At 37.2% G+C, this 18,021-nt stretch overlaps 1 protein-coding gene across 1 annotated transcript; it reads left to right on the forward strand.

Annotated features, from left to right (window-relative positions):
* The first annotated feature begins 2,604 nt into the window (after positions 1–2,604).
* On the forward strand, positions 2,605–17,635 carry LOC139443430 (consortin-like). Its single transcript, XM_071224420.1, has 11 exons — positions 2,605–2,652; positions 5,105–5,650; positions 6,319–6,503; positions 7,705–7,735; positions 7,966–8,052; positions 9,062–9,188; positions 10,543–10,573; positions 10,913–11,021; positions 11,658–11,777; positions 12,056–12,136; positions 12,943–17,635. The coding sequence occupies exons 2-11, from the start codon at positions 5,146–5,148 to the stop codon at positions 13,143–13,145; spliced, it is 1,479 nt and encodes a 492-aa protein (XP_071080521.1). The 5' UTR covers positions 2,605–2,652; positions 5,105–5,145; the 3' UTR covers positions 13,146–17,635.
* The last annotated feature ends 386 nt before the right edge of the window (positions 17,636–18,021 follow it).

Below are 18,021 nucleotides of genomic sequence, written 5' to 3' on the forward strand. Positions count from 1 at the left end.
AAAGGTAAACTGGGTTCCGTCTCTTCATAACACCTAGCTTGCGCACGTTGACGATACGCATAGAGAGAGCGCAACCAGCTTACTAAACGTAAATGATGTCAGCTTCACTCTGATTGGATAGTTTGGGGGAACCCGCGTAGAGTGTCCCGAAAGAAATATTAATATAACCATGGACACTTAATACGATATTTAGGGTCCATGATATAACTAAGGATGTACAATATAGATCAGTGCTTCGCAAACAATTTTATTATCTATAGGTACATATTTGTAAGATTGTCACTCTAATAGTGTAACATTTTATAAAGGAGCAAGATCAGAGTCAAGCTTCGACGGGTTTACTATGTATTTCGAAAAGGGGTGTTGGTCACCTAGGAACTCAGCGCGTGTTCTTTTCAGAAAGCATGTATTATAATTAGGTGGAAACTAACCTCATTTATTTGTTTATTTCTCACAATAACAAGCTACCAAAGAGCTTTACAGGTTAGGATTATATCTTTGATATCGTGATTGAGATAAACATGTAAGCTAGTTACAACAACCAATAATTAAACTACTGACTGAGGGAGAACAAACAGCTCTATCCTTTCTTTTATTGTTTGTTGTTACAGTGCGTGAGGTTTATTTATTTGACAGTTAGTTCTTCGTATAGTGCACGGAGAAACATGTTGGCAACATAAGGGAGGGGGTCGGCACAACCAGGTAGGGTTGTCACCATTCACTGATGCATCTGAATTTACACCTGACAATATCATGCACCTTACGCCTACCCACGTTGTTTTAATGCTGTATCGATTTTCAACAAGTTATTGTCTACATTTTGTAAAAACTCGGCCTCATAGCTATTTGGGCTGGTGTTAATAATATTCTCCACCATTTTATAAATTGTTGTTCGTTAATATATTGAAACAGGTAAGACGTACGCAGCGTTAGAAACTAACAGTTTTCGTCCACTAGTCCTTATAATGATAACATATAGCAAAACCCTTATAAATGACAATTTTCTACTAGTCCTTATGATACCTTTACCATTGGGCAGTTTGGCAAGGACTACAGGACTTTTCTAATTTCTAACCCTGCGTACGGAATCACTGATCAATAGCCCAGAGGCTCATGCAGGGATAAATTAACACATGTTTATGTTTTTACCATGTATTGATGTTCCATCTTGTCCATGTTCGAGGATGACACTCAAGTATGTAGACATAATAAAGTTAAGAAGGACTGATTTATTCAAAGAAAATTTACAAATTTATCTAAATTATATAAACAAAAGTATGACATGTTCCAATTACTGCAAGAACGTGCAGATATTGCCAAAGGTAATAGCATATACTTTATATATGTCGTAAGACACGACTAACGGGATCGGGTGGACAGGATCGCTGACTTGGTTGATGCATGTCGTATCCCAATTGCGTGGATCGATGCTCATGGTGTCAATCACTGGAATGTCTGGTCCATACTCGATTATTTACAGACTACCGTCATATAGCGGCGTTAAACTACAAACAAACAAACAAAACATATAGTAAACGTTGCTTACCCGAATGAATCAACAGTGAATTTAAAGGTCAGGCTCACAGTGAAGAATGACTGAATGACGTCCATATTTATGTACAGGGTCTGTTCCATAGCACAATGAGGATATTCTCATTTTCCGATTACAATGGCGATAAAGTTGTTATCGCAAACTTTAGTGAAGCTATATCGACTGAATCGTATCATTTAATTTGACCGATGCATTGATGATAAAGGTGATTATATTGTGTGATGTAACCCGGATGTTCACGGGTCAAGCAGATAAGTCTAGTTACCAGAAATTTATAAGGTTTTTGTCCATGTGAAATCCGAGGCAAATTATGAATTTTACCCTTGGCAAGTTTACGTAATTGGAACGTGTTCGGTAAATTGGTAATATTCTCTTATTTCGCAATTTATGCAATTACTCACATCCACTCATCCAGGGAACTATAGCGTCATAAATTATCGTAAAACCTTTTTCCATTGTTTCCTATGTTAAAATAGTGGATGATGTTAGGGATCATGATTGTTTTGGGGGATATTTTTTGTAGTGAAGACTCAGCGCACAATTTCACAAAAATATCCCCCAAAATATTCATGTTCCCTAATTTCCTTTGTTTGGTATATTTTGTGTGCGTCTTGGGGGTATATGGTATACACAGCGCCATATATCGATACCAATTGGTATGTAGTCTCTGGTGGAGATCAGTCAAAAGACCATCTAAATCAATCAATCAATCAATCTGGGAGATTTAACGTGCGCATTCCGACTAATGCGTATCTCGCACACGGTCATCTAAATCCGCGTGCATTCACTTAAGTACCATACAGCAAGGCCCCCTCACATTTAATCATGAATTAGTTTCAAACAATAATTAACAAAAAGTAAGTCTACGCCATACATATGCCGCACCCTTTTCACAGCTTTTTGTCAATCATATTGAAATATCCAATAGTAATCATCTGGGCTGACTGTATTTACTCTTGACGTTTTTTGTTTTGTTTTCTTTTTTTAAAAACAAACAAACATAATTCGTTTCCTATATTCATTAACTTCCGGGTCGTAATTTGTATTAACCGGAAACTACCGGATGGCGTCTGTGGTTTCGGTCGTGACATGCCCACAAGGTGGGTTACTTGATATGCGGTGGTGTTATACCACGTATGCGCTCTTTCGTTTCTGAATAGATAACAAATCATCTCATATCCATGAAGTAATTGTTAAAATTTCATAGCCGTACTGAATTTTGTTGATACTAGCGAGGTAAAGTTCATGTTTGAAGTTCCCATTTTGAGTTGAAATCTCGCGCAGTCAAGCTCGGCTCCACAGTGATGTGATTTGTAATTTGTATCTCGAAAAGGCACATCAACTTATGTGGTGTAGACTGTAGTCATGTTTTCAAAATAAAAACGTTTAAATGGGTTAACGCTCACTGGAATTAGCTGTTCATTATCCCAAGGGTGCAGCTGATCTTCATAAGCATAATCCTTTCCCTGCCATGTTTAGGCCTATCCCAAAGACGTATATAGATGTATATATGTTTCCTGTAGGCTGTACCTTGTTTGTATGTGTGTTTTCACCAAATCTCTATTAATCATGTCCTTAAACCGTGTCACTGCAGGTTTTCTTTTCACAAACAGCAAATAAGTATACAGTATATATGTAGAGTAGTTAACTCAGTAAAATTGCTGGTAGAAATATTGGGGTAAGTAAATGATTATTCTGGTCCCTAATAACAACACCCTCACAGTATTTTACTTATGTCATTGTTGGCAGGTTGTGATATTTTTGTAACTGAAACAAAATTTGTATGCTTAGAAATTTTGTTCCCCAATAATGTGTTACCCTTAAAATATGAAACTGTCCTTTTCGTATTTCTAAATATTCATTTATAAGACTATATTATCATTAATTAGGTTTCCAAACGACTATTCATTCATAAGACAATATTATCGTTGGATTATGGGTTTCCATCAAACTTTTCAGATAGCCATGTTTATCACGATGTCTCTCACAATAACGAGTTGAATGATGTTACAGTGGAGCAGTCCATTCTTTGCATAGGGAATATATTGTATACTGCAGAAACAGTGCTGCCAACCGTCACATACATTTATCACTCTGAAGTGCTTGCTTGCACCTCTGAACTTAAAAATCACATACGGTACATTGTCCATTTTTCAAAGAAATTGAATGTTGTTTGATATTTTAATTATATGACGGTGCCCAGTCAAGATGGTCTGATCGATAATCAAGATCTTTAGTGATAAACAAAACTGGTCTTACCTTGGGACAATGCTTCAAAACACTTGAAAATGTTTATTCTTAAAATTTACTAATGCAGATTTCACTCTATTTAGCTTTGGAAGGGTATTAAAGAAAGTTATTTTCATCACCGACAAGAAGAAAGTTCTATTTATATAGAATGTTTCAACATGTTTAATGCACTATTGCAAGCGGTGCTCGAGATAATTTTTTAACCATATGAGTACAGTACTGCTCCTTTGTAGAATTAACAAGTACTGGTATGATATTGTGCCGCCATCATTCAAAGACTAGATGTGTGTTCTCCCTTTGGATTTTGGTGCCAAACTAAGTAAATATTACTGAGACGAGAAAATTTGAGTGGGATATTATTAGCTAATGACAATGCAGGATTGGGAGGAGATCCGTTTGCTGCTAACACGAAATGACATATTCCCATTTAGGCAGAAGGTAGTTTACCACTGTTTTGAACACCGATTATTGAGTATAAATAGACAAGTTACATTGGCAATTAATCATGACAGTGTATAGTATTTTTCCCCATGTATTAGATACGGTTGTAATTTGCAATCCGTCTGTATTTGACAACTTTTCATCCTGATAATACACCAATACAGCAACTGTCTGGAGCACTGTGCAAGACTAAACTACAATAATCAATATTATTAATTGTCTTGACAAAATATCATCCCTTTGCTTCTATCGTGGTTAAACACCTGAGGTATTAATGACATGCAACTTGTTATTTATTTGTTCAATAACAAGATAATTATTGTTTGATGAAGTCTATTAATGTTTCTTTCTTTGCACCTGCTCGCACACATGTTCTTGTGCTGGTGATCATGGAGATGATACTATTTATACTTATGACATATATGCATGTGCATAATCAAAATAGTTTATATATTTAAATAGAGTATTTCGCCTGTAACTATGGTAACTCCAGTTAAATACATAGAGCAAATAATTCTTTCGAGCACTTGGGGCACGGGTGGCCCAGTCGTCTAAGGTGCCGCAGTTCGCTGTGCAGAGTTGCATCCCTTGGGCAAGCTAGAAACCTATGATAGTTCAAATCCAAGGTTAATCCCGATTGTGTGTCTAGATTTGTGAGCACCATACCCGTGCTTGTGGGTTTGACCCAAGTGGTAAACGTTGACACGCTGTGATACAACTGGAATACTGTTCAAAGTGGCGTTAAACCCAACTCACTCACTCACTCCGTTGACCATCGAAGGGATTCGGTCTTTGCTTTCACATACTGACCTCATCAAGAGCAATTATTTGTATAATACTTATTGTTTTCTCTCTGGATAGTATCAGTGTGGAGGTAGGAGCAACTAGAGAGAGCTGGAACAATGTCTGAAGATACAACTGAAGGTGAGGGGCAGCTGTTTGGAGAGAGCTCGGTTGACTTGACTGCCACTCCCGTTTCAAAGACTGAGGGTGAAGTAGAACAGATTAAAGGGTTTTCATCAGAAAACAGGGAGAAAGAGACTACTGAGGAAGCAGACCACCAAACGGGGAGCGGGGAAGGCGGTGACATTGAGATTCTCAGTGTTGCTGATGATGCTGGAAGAGATGAAACTGTGGATGAAGTTCAGTGTGATGGCGGCCATGTAGTAAGTACCATCACAATGGATGGTCATGATGGTGGTAAGGTGGATAATGATGCAAATCAGTCAATGACCAGCAAGGGAGCTGAGGCTTTGACAGATGAGACAGGAAGTGGGGAATATATGGAAGGGAGTGCGGTAGATCCACAGCCACCTGAGGATGATAAACAGGAAGTAGCTTCAGGGGTGCGTACGCAGAAGGAAGGAAAGAAGAAGAAAAAAGATAAACAAACTGTCATTGACAATGGTATGTTTGTTTCTGTATGAAAATAACAATAGTGACAACAATGAATCTTTGAAAAAGCTTTGAAGAAAAATATGTACATACTACACAGAAGAAAGTCATGTTTGTCCAAATTTGACTGTTTAATATATTTATTTCTACAATTATTTTCATGTTATTTGATGACAAGTCCAGTGTAAATAACTGTATGTAAATATATGTTTACACAGATCTCAATTAAAATTTGAAAACTGAACAAACGCACATTCCGGAATGTCTAAATAATGGTTGAGATTGTATAGCAGTGCTTCCCACATACTGTTCAACGCCTCCACCGTTCAAATGTTTATCCCATGGAAGCGAGAGACAGACAATACAATAGGTTTGACAGATTCAGTCGTACAGGCCCTAACTGTCGTTCGGAATACCCCGTGTTAACATTTAAGAGGTTGCATGATTAGAAAATACATTCCAACTGTCACTTTCATGAACTGGTAAGCGATGCTTTGATTGGTCGGATGAAAGGTCGTTCTGATGTGACCGGTAATGGGATGTCCTCAGATCTTTGTTTAGCGATAGCGAGAACTAAGATCTGATTTTAATGAGATCGGGGACACCCCTAAATTTCCTACACTACATAATCAATGTTAATTATGTCAATATTTCAAATACTTCTTGGTTTCATATCTCAGACGAGGAAGTAAATGTTGGAGATTTATCCCAACTGACAGAAGATTCTCGCAACATTCTGTTTGGCCGCGCCTTGGTGTATGAACGTGACAGCAAGAAGAACTGTGCCCTAAAGTGTTACTTGGCCTGCCTGTCCCACCTGACTCCTCAGTCCAACTTTGTTCTGCTGCCACAGTGTCTCAGAAATGTCAGTACACTTCTATTCTGCATGTCTGTGAAGATGTAGGTTAGAAATGGTTTTTAACAACCCACACTTGTCGTATGAGGCGACCAATGGGATTGGGTGGTCAGACTTGCTGACTTGGTTAATGCGTGTCATTGTATCCCTATTTCGTAACGGATGCTTATAATGTCAATCACTGGATTGTCTGGCCCAGACTTTATTATTTACAGAACGTTGTCAGTATGCTAGAATATTGCTGAGTGAGACGTTAAACAACAAACAAAACAAACATGTTTAAGCAGTTCTCATGTCCATATGTTGTGAAGGAGTTATGTCATGTGACAAGTAGGCACATTCAGCATGTTAACTGTTCCATGAAGTGGATGAAATAACTAATCAGCTGCTAATTGATATAGGAAATGCCCACACACATAATGTGAACTCTCAACATCTACCGAATGCCATATTGAATCGTAGACCATTCGTTGTGTGCTAAGATGAATAGATAAACCACTCAACTTGTGAAGTTCACTTAATAATTTTCAAATAATCCTGATAGTTCAACACGTCAGTTTTAAATCATACACATTCAAGTACACACACGTCTCCGCATGTCTTCACATTCAGCCGCTAACCGCACAGGCCACGGACACCTAAACGAGTCTCCTGGTGGTAATGAAGGCCGGGAATCAACCAAGCGCTAACGGTGAAGTGACACCAATACAAAGGATATTCAAAGTCTTTTTAAGCACGCTTCAGTGACTTTACCCACCCACGCGAAAAACGGGGTCCTGCAGTAGGAATTGGTAATCCACATCCCAAAGAGGCCACCCTGACTGCTCAGAAATTGATCATCTCTCTATTTTGAACCAACAAAATGTTTGAAAACTTTCTGAATACTTCATGTTTCTTGTCAGCCATTGTAAAACTTTACTTTCAGAAATTGTAATAGCAATATCTATGACACTAAGCATGCTTAGCATTAAACGTGATGTAGAATACTAGTATTTTACCATATTACCATCATTAGTGGCAGTTTGATGGACTATAGAGTCAAGTGTGTTGGTGTGTCCCTGAGTTAGTACACAGACTTGTCTATAAAAAAAATCCCAATTAATCCTTATCTGGTGTTTTGAAGATTGTTAAAGCATCCATAACCAGTATTAATTATCAGGTGGTAATTATGCTTTTTATGAAAAATATTATCTTGTTTCTTACCCTACAGATTGCTGATCTTTACTACAGAAAAGAAGAATGTATCCTTCAGACTGATCACGAGCGTTGATTTATCTGACTTAGAACCATGCATTACTCTATTTTGTATATTTGATATGTTTTAAGCGTAATTTGATTTAAGTCTACAATCTGATTTATGCTTGGTATGTGTGGCTTGTTTCCAGTTTAGATTCTATTAAATAATTATACTTGGTAACCAGGATAACACAATGTTTACTGACTTTACATTTCTCCTTAACCACTACACAAGATGAAAAGGCAATTTTGTTTATCCAAGCTGAGAAGCTCTTCTATGAAAATGCCTTGGTTGATACAAATGAAATACAACAGAAGATAGGTGAGTGACAGAGTCTTGCATTATCATTAACAGGATCTATCAGACAGATGTTAGACCACATTAAGAAATAGATATAATTTCCATGAGTAGACATAAACAAATCTGTAATATATGATCATGATGACTTTATCGTTGTTTTGTTGGGTACATATTCTTAGAAAATTTATTGGTATGTGTTTTTAGGGTGAGTACAAAGTGTGCTACATGTACCGTATTCGACGTAATAAGCGCCCTGTTCTAATAAGCGCCCACGGCGATATTTTCCAATATATTGGCTAGTGAACAATCCCAATTAGCACTCTTCCTACTGATCAATGTACACAATTCGTGTACATTTATTCGTGTATAATACGCACTAGTGTGTTATATGCACCCTTAATTACGTGCAATTAAAATCTGGAAAAATATATCTGTCGTGTACAATACGCACAGACTTTTATTTTGTATCATTTCAGGCTGTCAGCAGAAACCATAAAATTTACGATCTTTCGACCTTAACCAAATTATATTCTAAGAAGAGCCCCTTATTTCTAATTTTGAGAGCGCCCTGGGCGCTTATTACGTCGAATACGGTATATGTGAGAAGGGTCATTTTGGGGATTGTCCCCTGTAAAGATCTGAGTTAATTGGTATTCTGCAATCCATGTTTGTTGCGAGAGGCGACTAAGGGTATTGTGTGGTCAGACTTGCTGACTTGGTTGATGCATGTCATCATATCCCGAATTGTGTAGATTGATGGGCATGCTATCAGTCACTGGATTGTCTGGTCCAGACTTGATTATTTACAGACCACATATAGCTGGAATATTTCTGAGTTTGATGTCAAACAACAGACAGACAAGCATTTTGAGGATTGTGTGAGGATGAACTGAGAAACTTGCCTTACAGGCAGGCATTTCTAGGACATTCATGTGTGGGAATGAAATTATTATGTTCTAATCTTTACAAGTTTATTAACATGAATTTATGTGGTCGGACTTTTCATCTTCATCATTGTCCATATCCACAGAGTCGTTGCGTCAAGGGGCAGGTAACTCTGATTCATCCCGATCTAATGAAGATGCTAAGATAGCTGCTGACTCACTTCGGGCAGATGAATATGAACATCTAGCCAAACTCTGTGTTGATAAGAAACAGTGAGTATATTGTAGTAAAAGTATTTTGTTTAGGTTTAAATATACTGGTACATTCAATATTTTGGACACATAGGTTTAAACTTTAATGGTACTTGGCCTGTTTTACTGGTAAGTTACACAGAATTACCAGTAAACCGTAGGAGGAATACTGAGAAGTGTTTGACACATTGTTATAAACCTGTACATGATAGTTCTAGTAGAACTGAAAAAGTGATCTGTTTGACATGACATTGCTGACTGTGTGACCATGAAAAAAGCAATGGTACGGTTTTAGACTTACGTGTGTGTGTGGAAAGGACAGAAGGGGATTGTGTCAGTGGTCATATTTCACTGTGCAGAGTTGCATCCCTTTAATAGCCATACCCAAAGCTCCTCACACATGTCACAGTGATAACCTGTTCACAGAGCTCTATATATACTATTGTGTCGGGGCGGTCGGGTAGCCTAGTGGTTAAAGCATTCGCTCGTCACGCCGAAGACCCGGGTTCGATTCCCGACATGGGTACAATGTGTGAAGCCCATTTCTGGTGTCCCCCGCCGTGATATTGCTGGAATATTGCTAAAAGCGGCGTAAAACCATACTCACTCACTCACTACTATTGTGTCTGCCGGTCAGAACTCCTCACTGTACTAGGGTTCCTACAACCATGCATGGAGTTGAACTTGCAACAGACTGGTATATTATCAAACAAGTGATGACTGTCATGTTGTGATGTTGAATACTCTCCCCCCCAGCTAAATTGTTTTGATTGTCCAGTTGAATGTAATTAGATTAGTTTACCATGTTAGTGAGAATACAAGGGGGTAGTTATGTCTTTTACGCTAGTCTGCAATCTCGATCCAATCTGTTTAAACAAACAAATGTAAATTTGTCTGGGAAATGATCAGTCTGTCAGAAAAGACTTTTCTCAGTTGACTAGAATGGCATTCCCAAAGACATAGACAAAAATATTAATAATTTATGAATTAATATATATTTGGGTTTGAGGGAAACTGTTCAAGATTCTTGTAATGGCCGCTTGCACACTGGTAGGCAATGATACTAGGTGGGTAACGAAAGTGTCACTTGCTGGGAAGTAGCATGGCCATACCATTGAGGTTTAAATTCTCACATTAGGATCCTTACAGCCTATGCAGCACTCAACCTTATATACTGTGATCCAACTTAACTACTTCATAAGCAGTATCAAACCTCCCGTCACTCACTCACTCACTCACTCATCCATGTGTTATACATATTGTATGGCGAAACAGTCTTTGATTATATTTATTCTGCTGAAATTTATAAAGAATAAGATGGACATGCATATTAGTTTTGTCTAAATTGCTATAGATCGCCTTCATATATTTTCAGGCCCCAACTGGCACTTGAGTATGCTGGAAAGGTGAGTTTTGCCAAACAGGCAAATGCGAACTACATGAGAACATTTTTTATAGGGAAACATTCCACTGTTTCTAGATACATGTAACATTAATATTTCAGTGATTTATCTAGACCTGCTCAGAAGCCGATACTTGTTTGCAACAAATGTCAGTAAACATTCACAAACTGGAAATAAACCTTTCCCAACACATAATATTCAACTAATGTTACGGCATTGTAGAGGTGACTTGTATTTCACAGGTGACAGGACCAGTAATGGTATATGCTTTTTATTTAGTTTTTATGACATTGCATTGGCAAGGTGTTTTACAAACTAACCTAGAACTTTCATTTATCTAAGGCCACAAAGCTACGGCAAAAGATCTATGGAAACGATAATCCCATCACCAGGGAGAGCCTGGACTTTTTTGCTACGTTATATGCTGAGGTCGGCAAGCAGCAGTATTCAGGTTAGTGCAGACTGTTAGTAAGGCCAGGCAAATATGCTGTTCAGCTGGCATGGGGCTCTTTGATAATGCTGGGTTAGAATATCTCCTCAGCAACTTATGTTTGTTGTTAAAGGTATTTTAATGTATTGGGTGGTCAGGCTCAATGACTTGGTTGATTTTGTGTCAGCGTATTCTGATTGCATTGATCGTTGCTCACAATGTTGATCACTGGATTATTTATTGGCAGCCGTTATGTAGCTGTAATACTGCTGAGTGCTAAGACAAGTTCCAGTGAAAGTCAATCTGGACCAGATGATTTATGATTAATGTGGTCTAGCTGTAGTGGAAAATATCAGTTATATTTTTGTTTACCATACACAGAATCAGAGGCCTTTATGGACAGATGTTAATGTGTGAAATTTGATAAACTTCAGATTGATCAGCGTTTGGATTACTGGGGGTGCTTGAGGCTTGCTACTCTATTATTTGAATCAAGGAAGTGCCTAAATCTTTACCTCTCAACGCTCGGGCTAGAACCCCTTGACTTTCAAGTTTAATTTAACACTGCTGAAGTTTTGCAGTTGTCTGGCAAAGTGAGATTTATGTGTCTTTTGTATGAGACCTACAGCATGAACAGTGTTTGATATATTGATACAGATTCCATAACACAACTGAATGATTCCGAGGGGAGTGAGGGGGCATCTGTAAGTCCAGCCGTGACCCCCTCCATGGAGCGCTCTCCATCCTCCATACTGCGCCAGAGGAGAACAGGAGATGGTGAGAAAATACAGTGGACATAAAGTCATTCAAACACCACTGAAGATATTATAATCGTGAAAATGATATGTAAAGATATCATGTAGAAATAAAAGTCTAAAAGTTCTTTTATCCATTATGGTTAGAAACCATGTTTCGAATTGCTTGATTATATTCCACATGAGTTCAAAAGTAAATATGAACAAAAGTTTGGTGTGGTTATTTATAAGCACTTCAGTGTACAAGTATGTAAAGTTTGTGTGTTTTTATAAGAGAGACACTTGTTTGTTTTGTTACAGACAAAGAGAAAAAGCAGGTTCGTTTCCAGGAGCCAGAGGGAGGGTCATCAAGCACTGCATCAGACAGCACCAGGGAGCAAGGTATGTAGTGATATAAGGAGGGACCTCTGAACTAAGCATATGTATGTCCACAATAGGATGTTGATTAAAAGTTCACTGAGGGCCCCCATAGGGAATCTTAAGTTATCAAAGGTCAGCAGCAGCTTATGCTGGTCATAAGAGGTGACCAAATGGATCTTGTGGTCAGACTCAGTGATTTGGTTGATTGTCTTCGTACATTGATGGTGTGGATCGTTACTCACAATATTGATCACTGGTTGTTCACAATATCGATCACTGGATTGATTATTTATGGGCAGCCATCATACAGCTGGAATCACATGACCTATTGCATAACACAAAAGTAAATATACAGACAATTAACGCTCACCCGATTCCATGATGCTGGTTTGGGCTGCATCATTTACAGCATATGTGTACAACAACATTTTTTACAACAGCAGCCAGTCAAGAATTGTGAAGGGATGTCAGTCCTGAGAAGTGTGAACTTGAAACTAATGGTTGATACACAATATTCTAAGTTCTCATATTAAGTGAATTGTTTGATAGGCATTACTTGGAAGTTAACAGATGACCAAGTAGAGACAATGGGCAACAACTTCTTTATTTACTGTTAAGCAGATGTTTTGGTATAGAATCTTATACCGTTGTCAAGCAAGGCTTGCTTTAACAGTAAATGAAGAAGTTGTTGTCCATAAATTGTCTCTACTTTCTCATATTAAGTGTGCAGTAAAAGTGTTACTTCTGACCCCCACATGGTTATGCATTTCCCTTGAGTGTAAGATACTGATAGCACTGACAACCATTACGTTGTTTCTGTTTGACAGAGGAGTTCATATCCCACACTCTGCTGTGGGTGCTGTTTGCCATCTGTTTCCTGTTGCTGTGCATCTTGGGACTGTGGCTTCTGTGCTCCATGTCGGACACCTTGGCCTGCCAGTGGGTGAAGGGAGAACTGCACTATTTCTACATGCGCATCAAGTACTACTACTACCAGTATGCCTCAACCAAGAAGATCAAATATGCTTGACTTCATCACGTTGAGATGATCGTCAGTGAGTGTTGAATCAAAATATTTTTAGGTCGCGACACTTAAAAGAATTTCTGAAATATTGAATAGGACGTATAACATGTATAAAATAGCTACTGATCAAACTTAGACAACTAATACAAGGTGACCAGATGCTATTTGAAAAAATGTGATAAGTACAATTGTACTGACGACAAAGATATGTTTTGCATTGGGTTACCAGATGGGTGTTTATTTCTTCTGCTACATTGCTTGTCAGAAAGAGAGATTAATAACCGAGTGTGTTTTTGTCATATATCATAAATATCATATATTAGGAGTATACATTGTATTCTGCAAACCTATGGCAAGCATAATATGTGTTTTGTTATTCCTAATATATAATATTTATGATACCGAAACATGTATGTAACATTGAGATTTTGAAATACTGTAACTTTATGACCCATTATCATGATTATATGTAGGTAATTTTTGTTATTTCTTTTTGTGCCAAGTGTATACCTGGTCCAGTCACCAGCGCTTAAAAAAGTATCTTCCTTTCTGAAAGGTCACTGAGCTTGCTGAACAGATCGTTTATAATTTTAGTTGAAGGTATATTTATATTTAATCACTGTTTGTTGTGAGCCTCCAAAGGTATAACTAAGTTTTAATATTTTATTCATTTTGAAAAAGTTTGTCTGACCGCGTGAAAAATGCCTGTATTTAACCAATCGTAAATATTTTGCAGCAATAAGTAGCTTACGTTCAGCACAAATCAATATATATTTTGTCGTATTATGTAGTATTACTGACTTTTGACAAGAAATTGACATGATGCAGTGAGAATCGTCTGTGGATCCACAAATTTTAGTGACCACAGATTTGATAATTCTCATAGCTTCCCCATAAACACCCCCATAGTATGATAGTATTGCTAAACATAGAAGTTTTAAAACAGAGCCTTATGAAACAAAGGCATGCTTTAGTGTTTGTGGCAATTTTCCCATCGCTATCAGTCGAAACTACTATCGCCATTCTTTTGTTAGTAGAATGTTGACTACCTTTTATGATTTTTTCTTCTTCTAATTACCTGCATGTCTTAAACTGAATGGTGTAGAAAATTGTTAGTACTTTTTCCTGTTCATTTAAACTATTGATAGTGTAGCGTATCCCTTTTAATATTTGATATGTTAACTTGTCATTGTTCGAAATTAGGAGAGCCATGGGGTCATTGAAGATTGCTGCAATATGATTTGAACCCTGTGACCCCTTGAATCTGTACGTTTTAACATCAGGGTTTTGACAGGGACCCCTTCAATATCATGCTTAACCTTGGACACTGTCATTGATGTATTGTACATCAGACAATGTTAATTGTCAACAGCTTTATGGAATTCCAAATGGTTCATACTACATTTCTTTTGGGATATGTTTTTAGTGTCACAGGATAGGTCATGGCATGATATTGCTGGAGTATTGCTGGAGTATTGCTGGAATATTGCTAAAACTGGCCTAAATTCTCTCTCACTCACTGTCAGTATTGGAATATGAGCCGGTAAGGGCTGTATGGATGGAAACACCTACGTTCCTCTTGAGAATCTGCAACAGTACTGTTACATTAATATTCTTTTATTCACGCAAAGAAATATTTTTGTTTAACTATGTCAGAAGCTTGTGTTATGGTAAGACAAAAGGTCACAAGGCAAAGTTTTAGCAAATGGAGCAGACGTCCCATAATTCTCCAGCATGATCTTAAGTGATTTTAAGGAAAGCACTGCCAAGTCAGCCCATGAGATATCATGGATGATATACAGATTTAAGATTAACAATGATTTTCTTTTTGTTGAAGCCTTGGCTGTACAGTTGAAAGATAATTAATAGATTTTCATCCCTTTGAGAAAATACAAATGGTCTTTTTCATTATGCTTATTATCATAAAAGGGAGACTGACGAAAGTGGAACCACGAATATTTATCATTCCACAACCAATATTAAAATTACTATTGGAAATAATTTTCGTGGAATCCTTCAAACAGTGTTTCATAAAAGCATCATTAATAGCAACTGAAGGTGTCACCAACAACCAAGCATTGTTTGTTATTAATCTGATTCCTTTGGAAACAAGATGTATGAAGCACAGTATCGAAGCTATAGTTTCATTAAGATTGTTCCAATCTCAATTATTGCATGGCTGCAATGTTCATGCCTTTGGTCAAACATTCCTACAAACCAAATGATGTTTCACACTGTCAATATTAAGTAACACTATATGTGATAATACCTACAGTATTTGATAATCAAATATTTTTTTATGCTTGTAATTTTTATGATAATGTTACCCATGGTGTTGTTCTAACACTGTCTGTGAGAAAACATGCTGATGTAGTTACCCTGTTGTTATTTATAACATTTTTTACATACTATCTTATGGTATTGTTACCCATGTCCTGTTCTTTGTAACTTGTTACCATGGTTACACATTTACATACCACAGTTTAATGACTTTTAGTTGAAAATGTTTTTGTACCCTACAATCATAAAAACATTCAAACAAAAGAATGTTTAAGAAAGGCATGTTTTCGATCAAAATGTTTGCCATGTTTATGACAGGCACATTAGAAAACAGTTTTTGGCTGTTTTTTTAAAACCTTTTTATTTTCATATTTGTGGACGAAATACAGTTCATTGATATAATTGTAATATGTAGCTGACACTCAAATTAATCCTGTTTGTCAGAACCAAATCCATACATTCTTTACTGAATGATCAGAATCTGTTTAAGTTTGAAGCAAATCGGTGACACATTGAACACTGAATTATGTGATATATGTAAAGAATGCTGTCTTTGCTGCTATATCTACTTAGAATAAAGCTTTGATGTCACAATTATTTCAGCTGTAGATTGTCTGTTACAAATTGAAGATTTACAGATGCAATGCAAATTTTAAGCTCATGCATTATGAATGTACTGGCTACAGCGATCAAAACGCACAAAATGCATGTGCAGTATGAATGTACAGGCTAGTTGAAATGCAGCACGGATTTCGAAAGCACTAAGTTAAGGATTCTCATGTTTTATGAATGTACTGCATGAAGTTTCCGTGCACCATATTTATGTTGTAATAATTTTCATTTATATTGAGTTATTTTAACTTTCAGGCTGTATATTAAATCTGATTATGCTGTATGTTGTTGCTTGAATGCTGTATTTTAAAGCACACGTAAGTGGACATTATTTGTATTGAATGTCCAGGTACTTGAGAGCATTATCTTTAACGGGGGCAGGGGTGGTCCAGTCGTCTAAGGCGCCGCAATTCGCTGTGCAGAGTTGCGTCCCTTCGGCATGCCAGAAACCTATGATTGTGGGTTCGAATCCCGGTTATGTTTCTAGGTTTGTCAGCACCATACCTGTGCTCGTGGGTTTCACTGAAGTGGTAAATATCTGAGACCTACATCACTTCGGGCTTTCCTCCCACATTAAGCTGACACGCCGCAATATAACTGGAATACTGTTAAAAGCGGCGTTAAACCCAACTCAATCCCTCATTATCTTTAACAGAATGGAAAACTGTTTTTTATCATGTGACTTACTGAATATATTGCTTCATGGTAACTCCCATCAATATTTGCATTCCATATTTCGTAAACTAGAAAGAAGCATGTTGGCGTGTAAAAAGAACATTCATGGAAACTGCAAATTGTCAACTGCATAGTATTTAAAATTGAAGCCAAGTAGAGGTAAGAAAGGTATCCTCGAATACAATGTCATTATCAGTATGAATAAGTTTTCTTCTCAGATCTTATTCTTAAACTTAAAGATAATGCTGTCATGGAGGTATATTTTGAAGTTCATGTTTCACTTTAACTAACAGACTTTGTTTTTGCGTGTTTCGTCTTTTGATTTATATATGTAACGTTACTATTATCACAACTATATTGACTGGAACTCATGTTCCTATAAGTTGACATTTTCTAATAGTGTATATGTGATTTTGCACAAGTAACACACATTTCTTTGATTTGTGACATGTTTAGGAGGAGAAAAGGTGTTTTGTGTGCATCTTGTTGATGTCACGTCTGAGGAGCTGTACTGTATGAATTGGATGATTACAAAGAATCCAAAACTTGTTGATTCAAGGACATTGCACTTTCAAACATGTGAGCTTTGACTTTGAATCATACTGAATCATTTGTTGATATTTTTAAGAGTTCATGTAAGGTATATATGTGTACGGTTTGCTCAAATCATTGTCAGCATGTGTGAAAATCAGATTTATTTCATTTCAGAGATGTGACAATGTTTATGCATTGCAATTTGACAAATCAAATATTTGCATTTTGATGCTTTTACTTTTGATTTTACATTTTTGGGGACGTCAGTGTTTAAGCTGACAGTTTTTATACAATAGTTTGTTGTGTGTGTATGTTTCCAAAACTAAATCCTATTTATTTGGTGAGGGCTTCACACACACACACACACAAGCACACACACACACACACACACACAAGCACACTCACACACACACACAAGCACACTCACACACACACACACACACACACACACACACATGCTCTCTCTCACACACACACACGCTCACTCACACACGCACGCACGCACACACACACACACACACACACACATGATTTGTTGAAGGGATATTCAATATGAACTTGGGATGATTACAAACAGTGTACAATCATATGCAGTCAAAATCAAACAAAATATGATTGAGATGCTAACAGTTTACAAACATGACCTTCAATTCTTGTTTACTCTGCATACATTCTGGAAAGAATTATGCAGTAATATAGATGATTCTGTGCTGACAGTTTCTGTTGTGAACCAATGAATTTTTCAGTTCATGTAAAGTGGTAGTTTGTCGTCAGCAGAAGT

The sequence above is a fragment of the Haliotis cracherodii genome, unplaced genomic scaffold (assembly GCF_022045235.1).
Source record: "Haliotis cracherodii isolate W230 unplaced genomic scaffold, xgHalCrac1.p SCAF_5, whole genome shotgun sequence".
NCBI lineage: Eukaryota > Metazoa > Mollusca > Gastropoda > Lepetellida > Haliotidae > Haliotis > Haliotis cracherodii.

Coding starts and splice junctions, on each gene's coding strand:
- LOC139443430 (XM_071224420.1), top strand. CDS start 5,146: ATGTCTGAAGATACAACTGAAGGTGAGGGGCAGCTGTTTGGAGAGAGC. Junction 7,736..7,965: donor TTACTACAGAAAAGAAGAAT/GTATCCTTCAGA, acceptor CCACTACACAAG/ATGAAAAGGCAATTTTGTTT. Junction 8,053..9,061: donor TGAAATACAACAGAAGATAG/GTGAGTGACAGA, acceptor CCATATCCACAG/AGTCGTTGCGTCAAGGGGCA.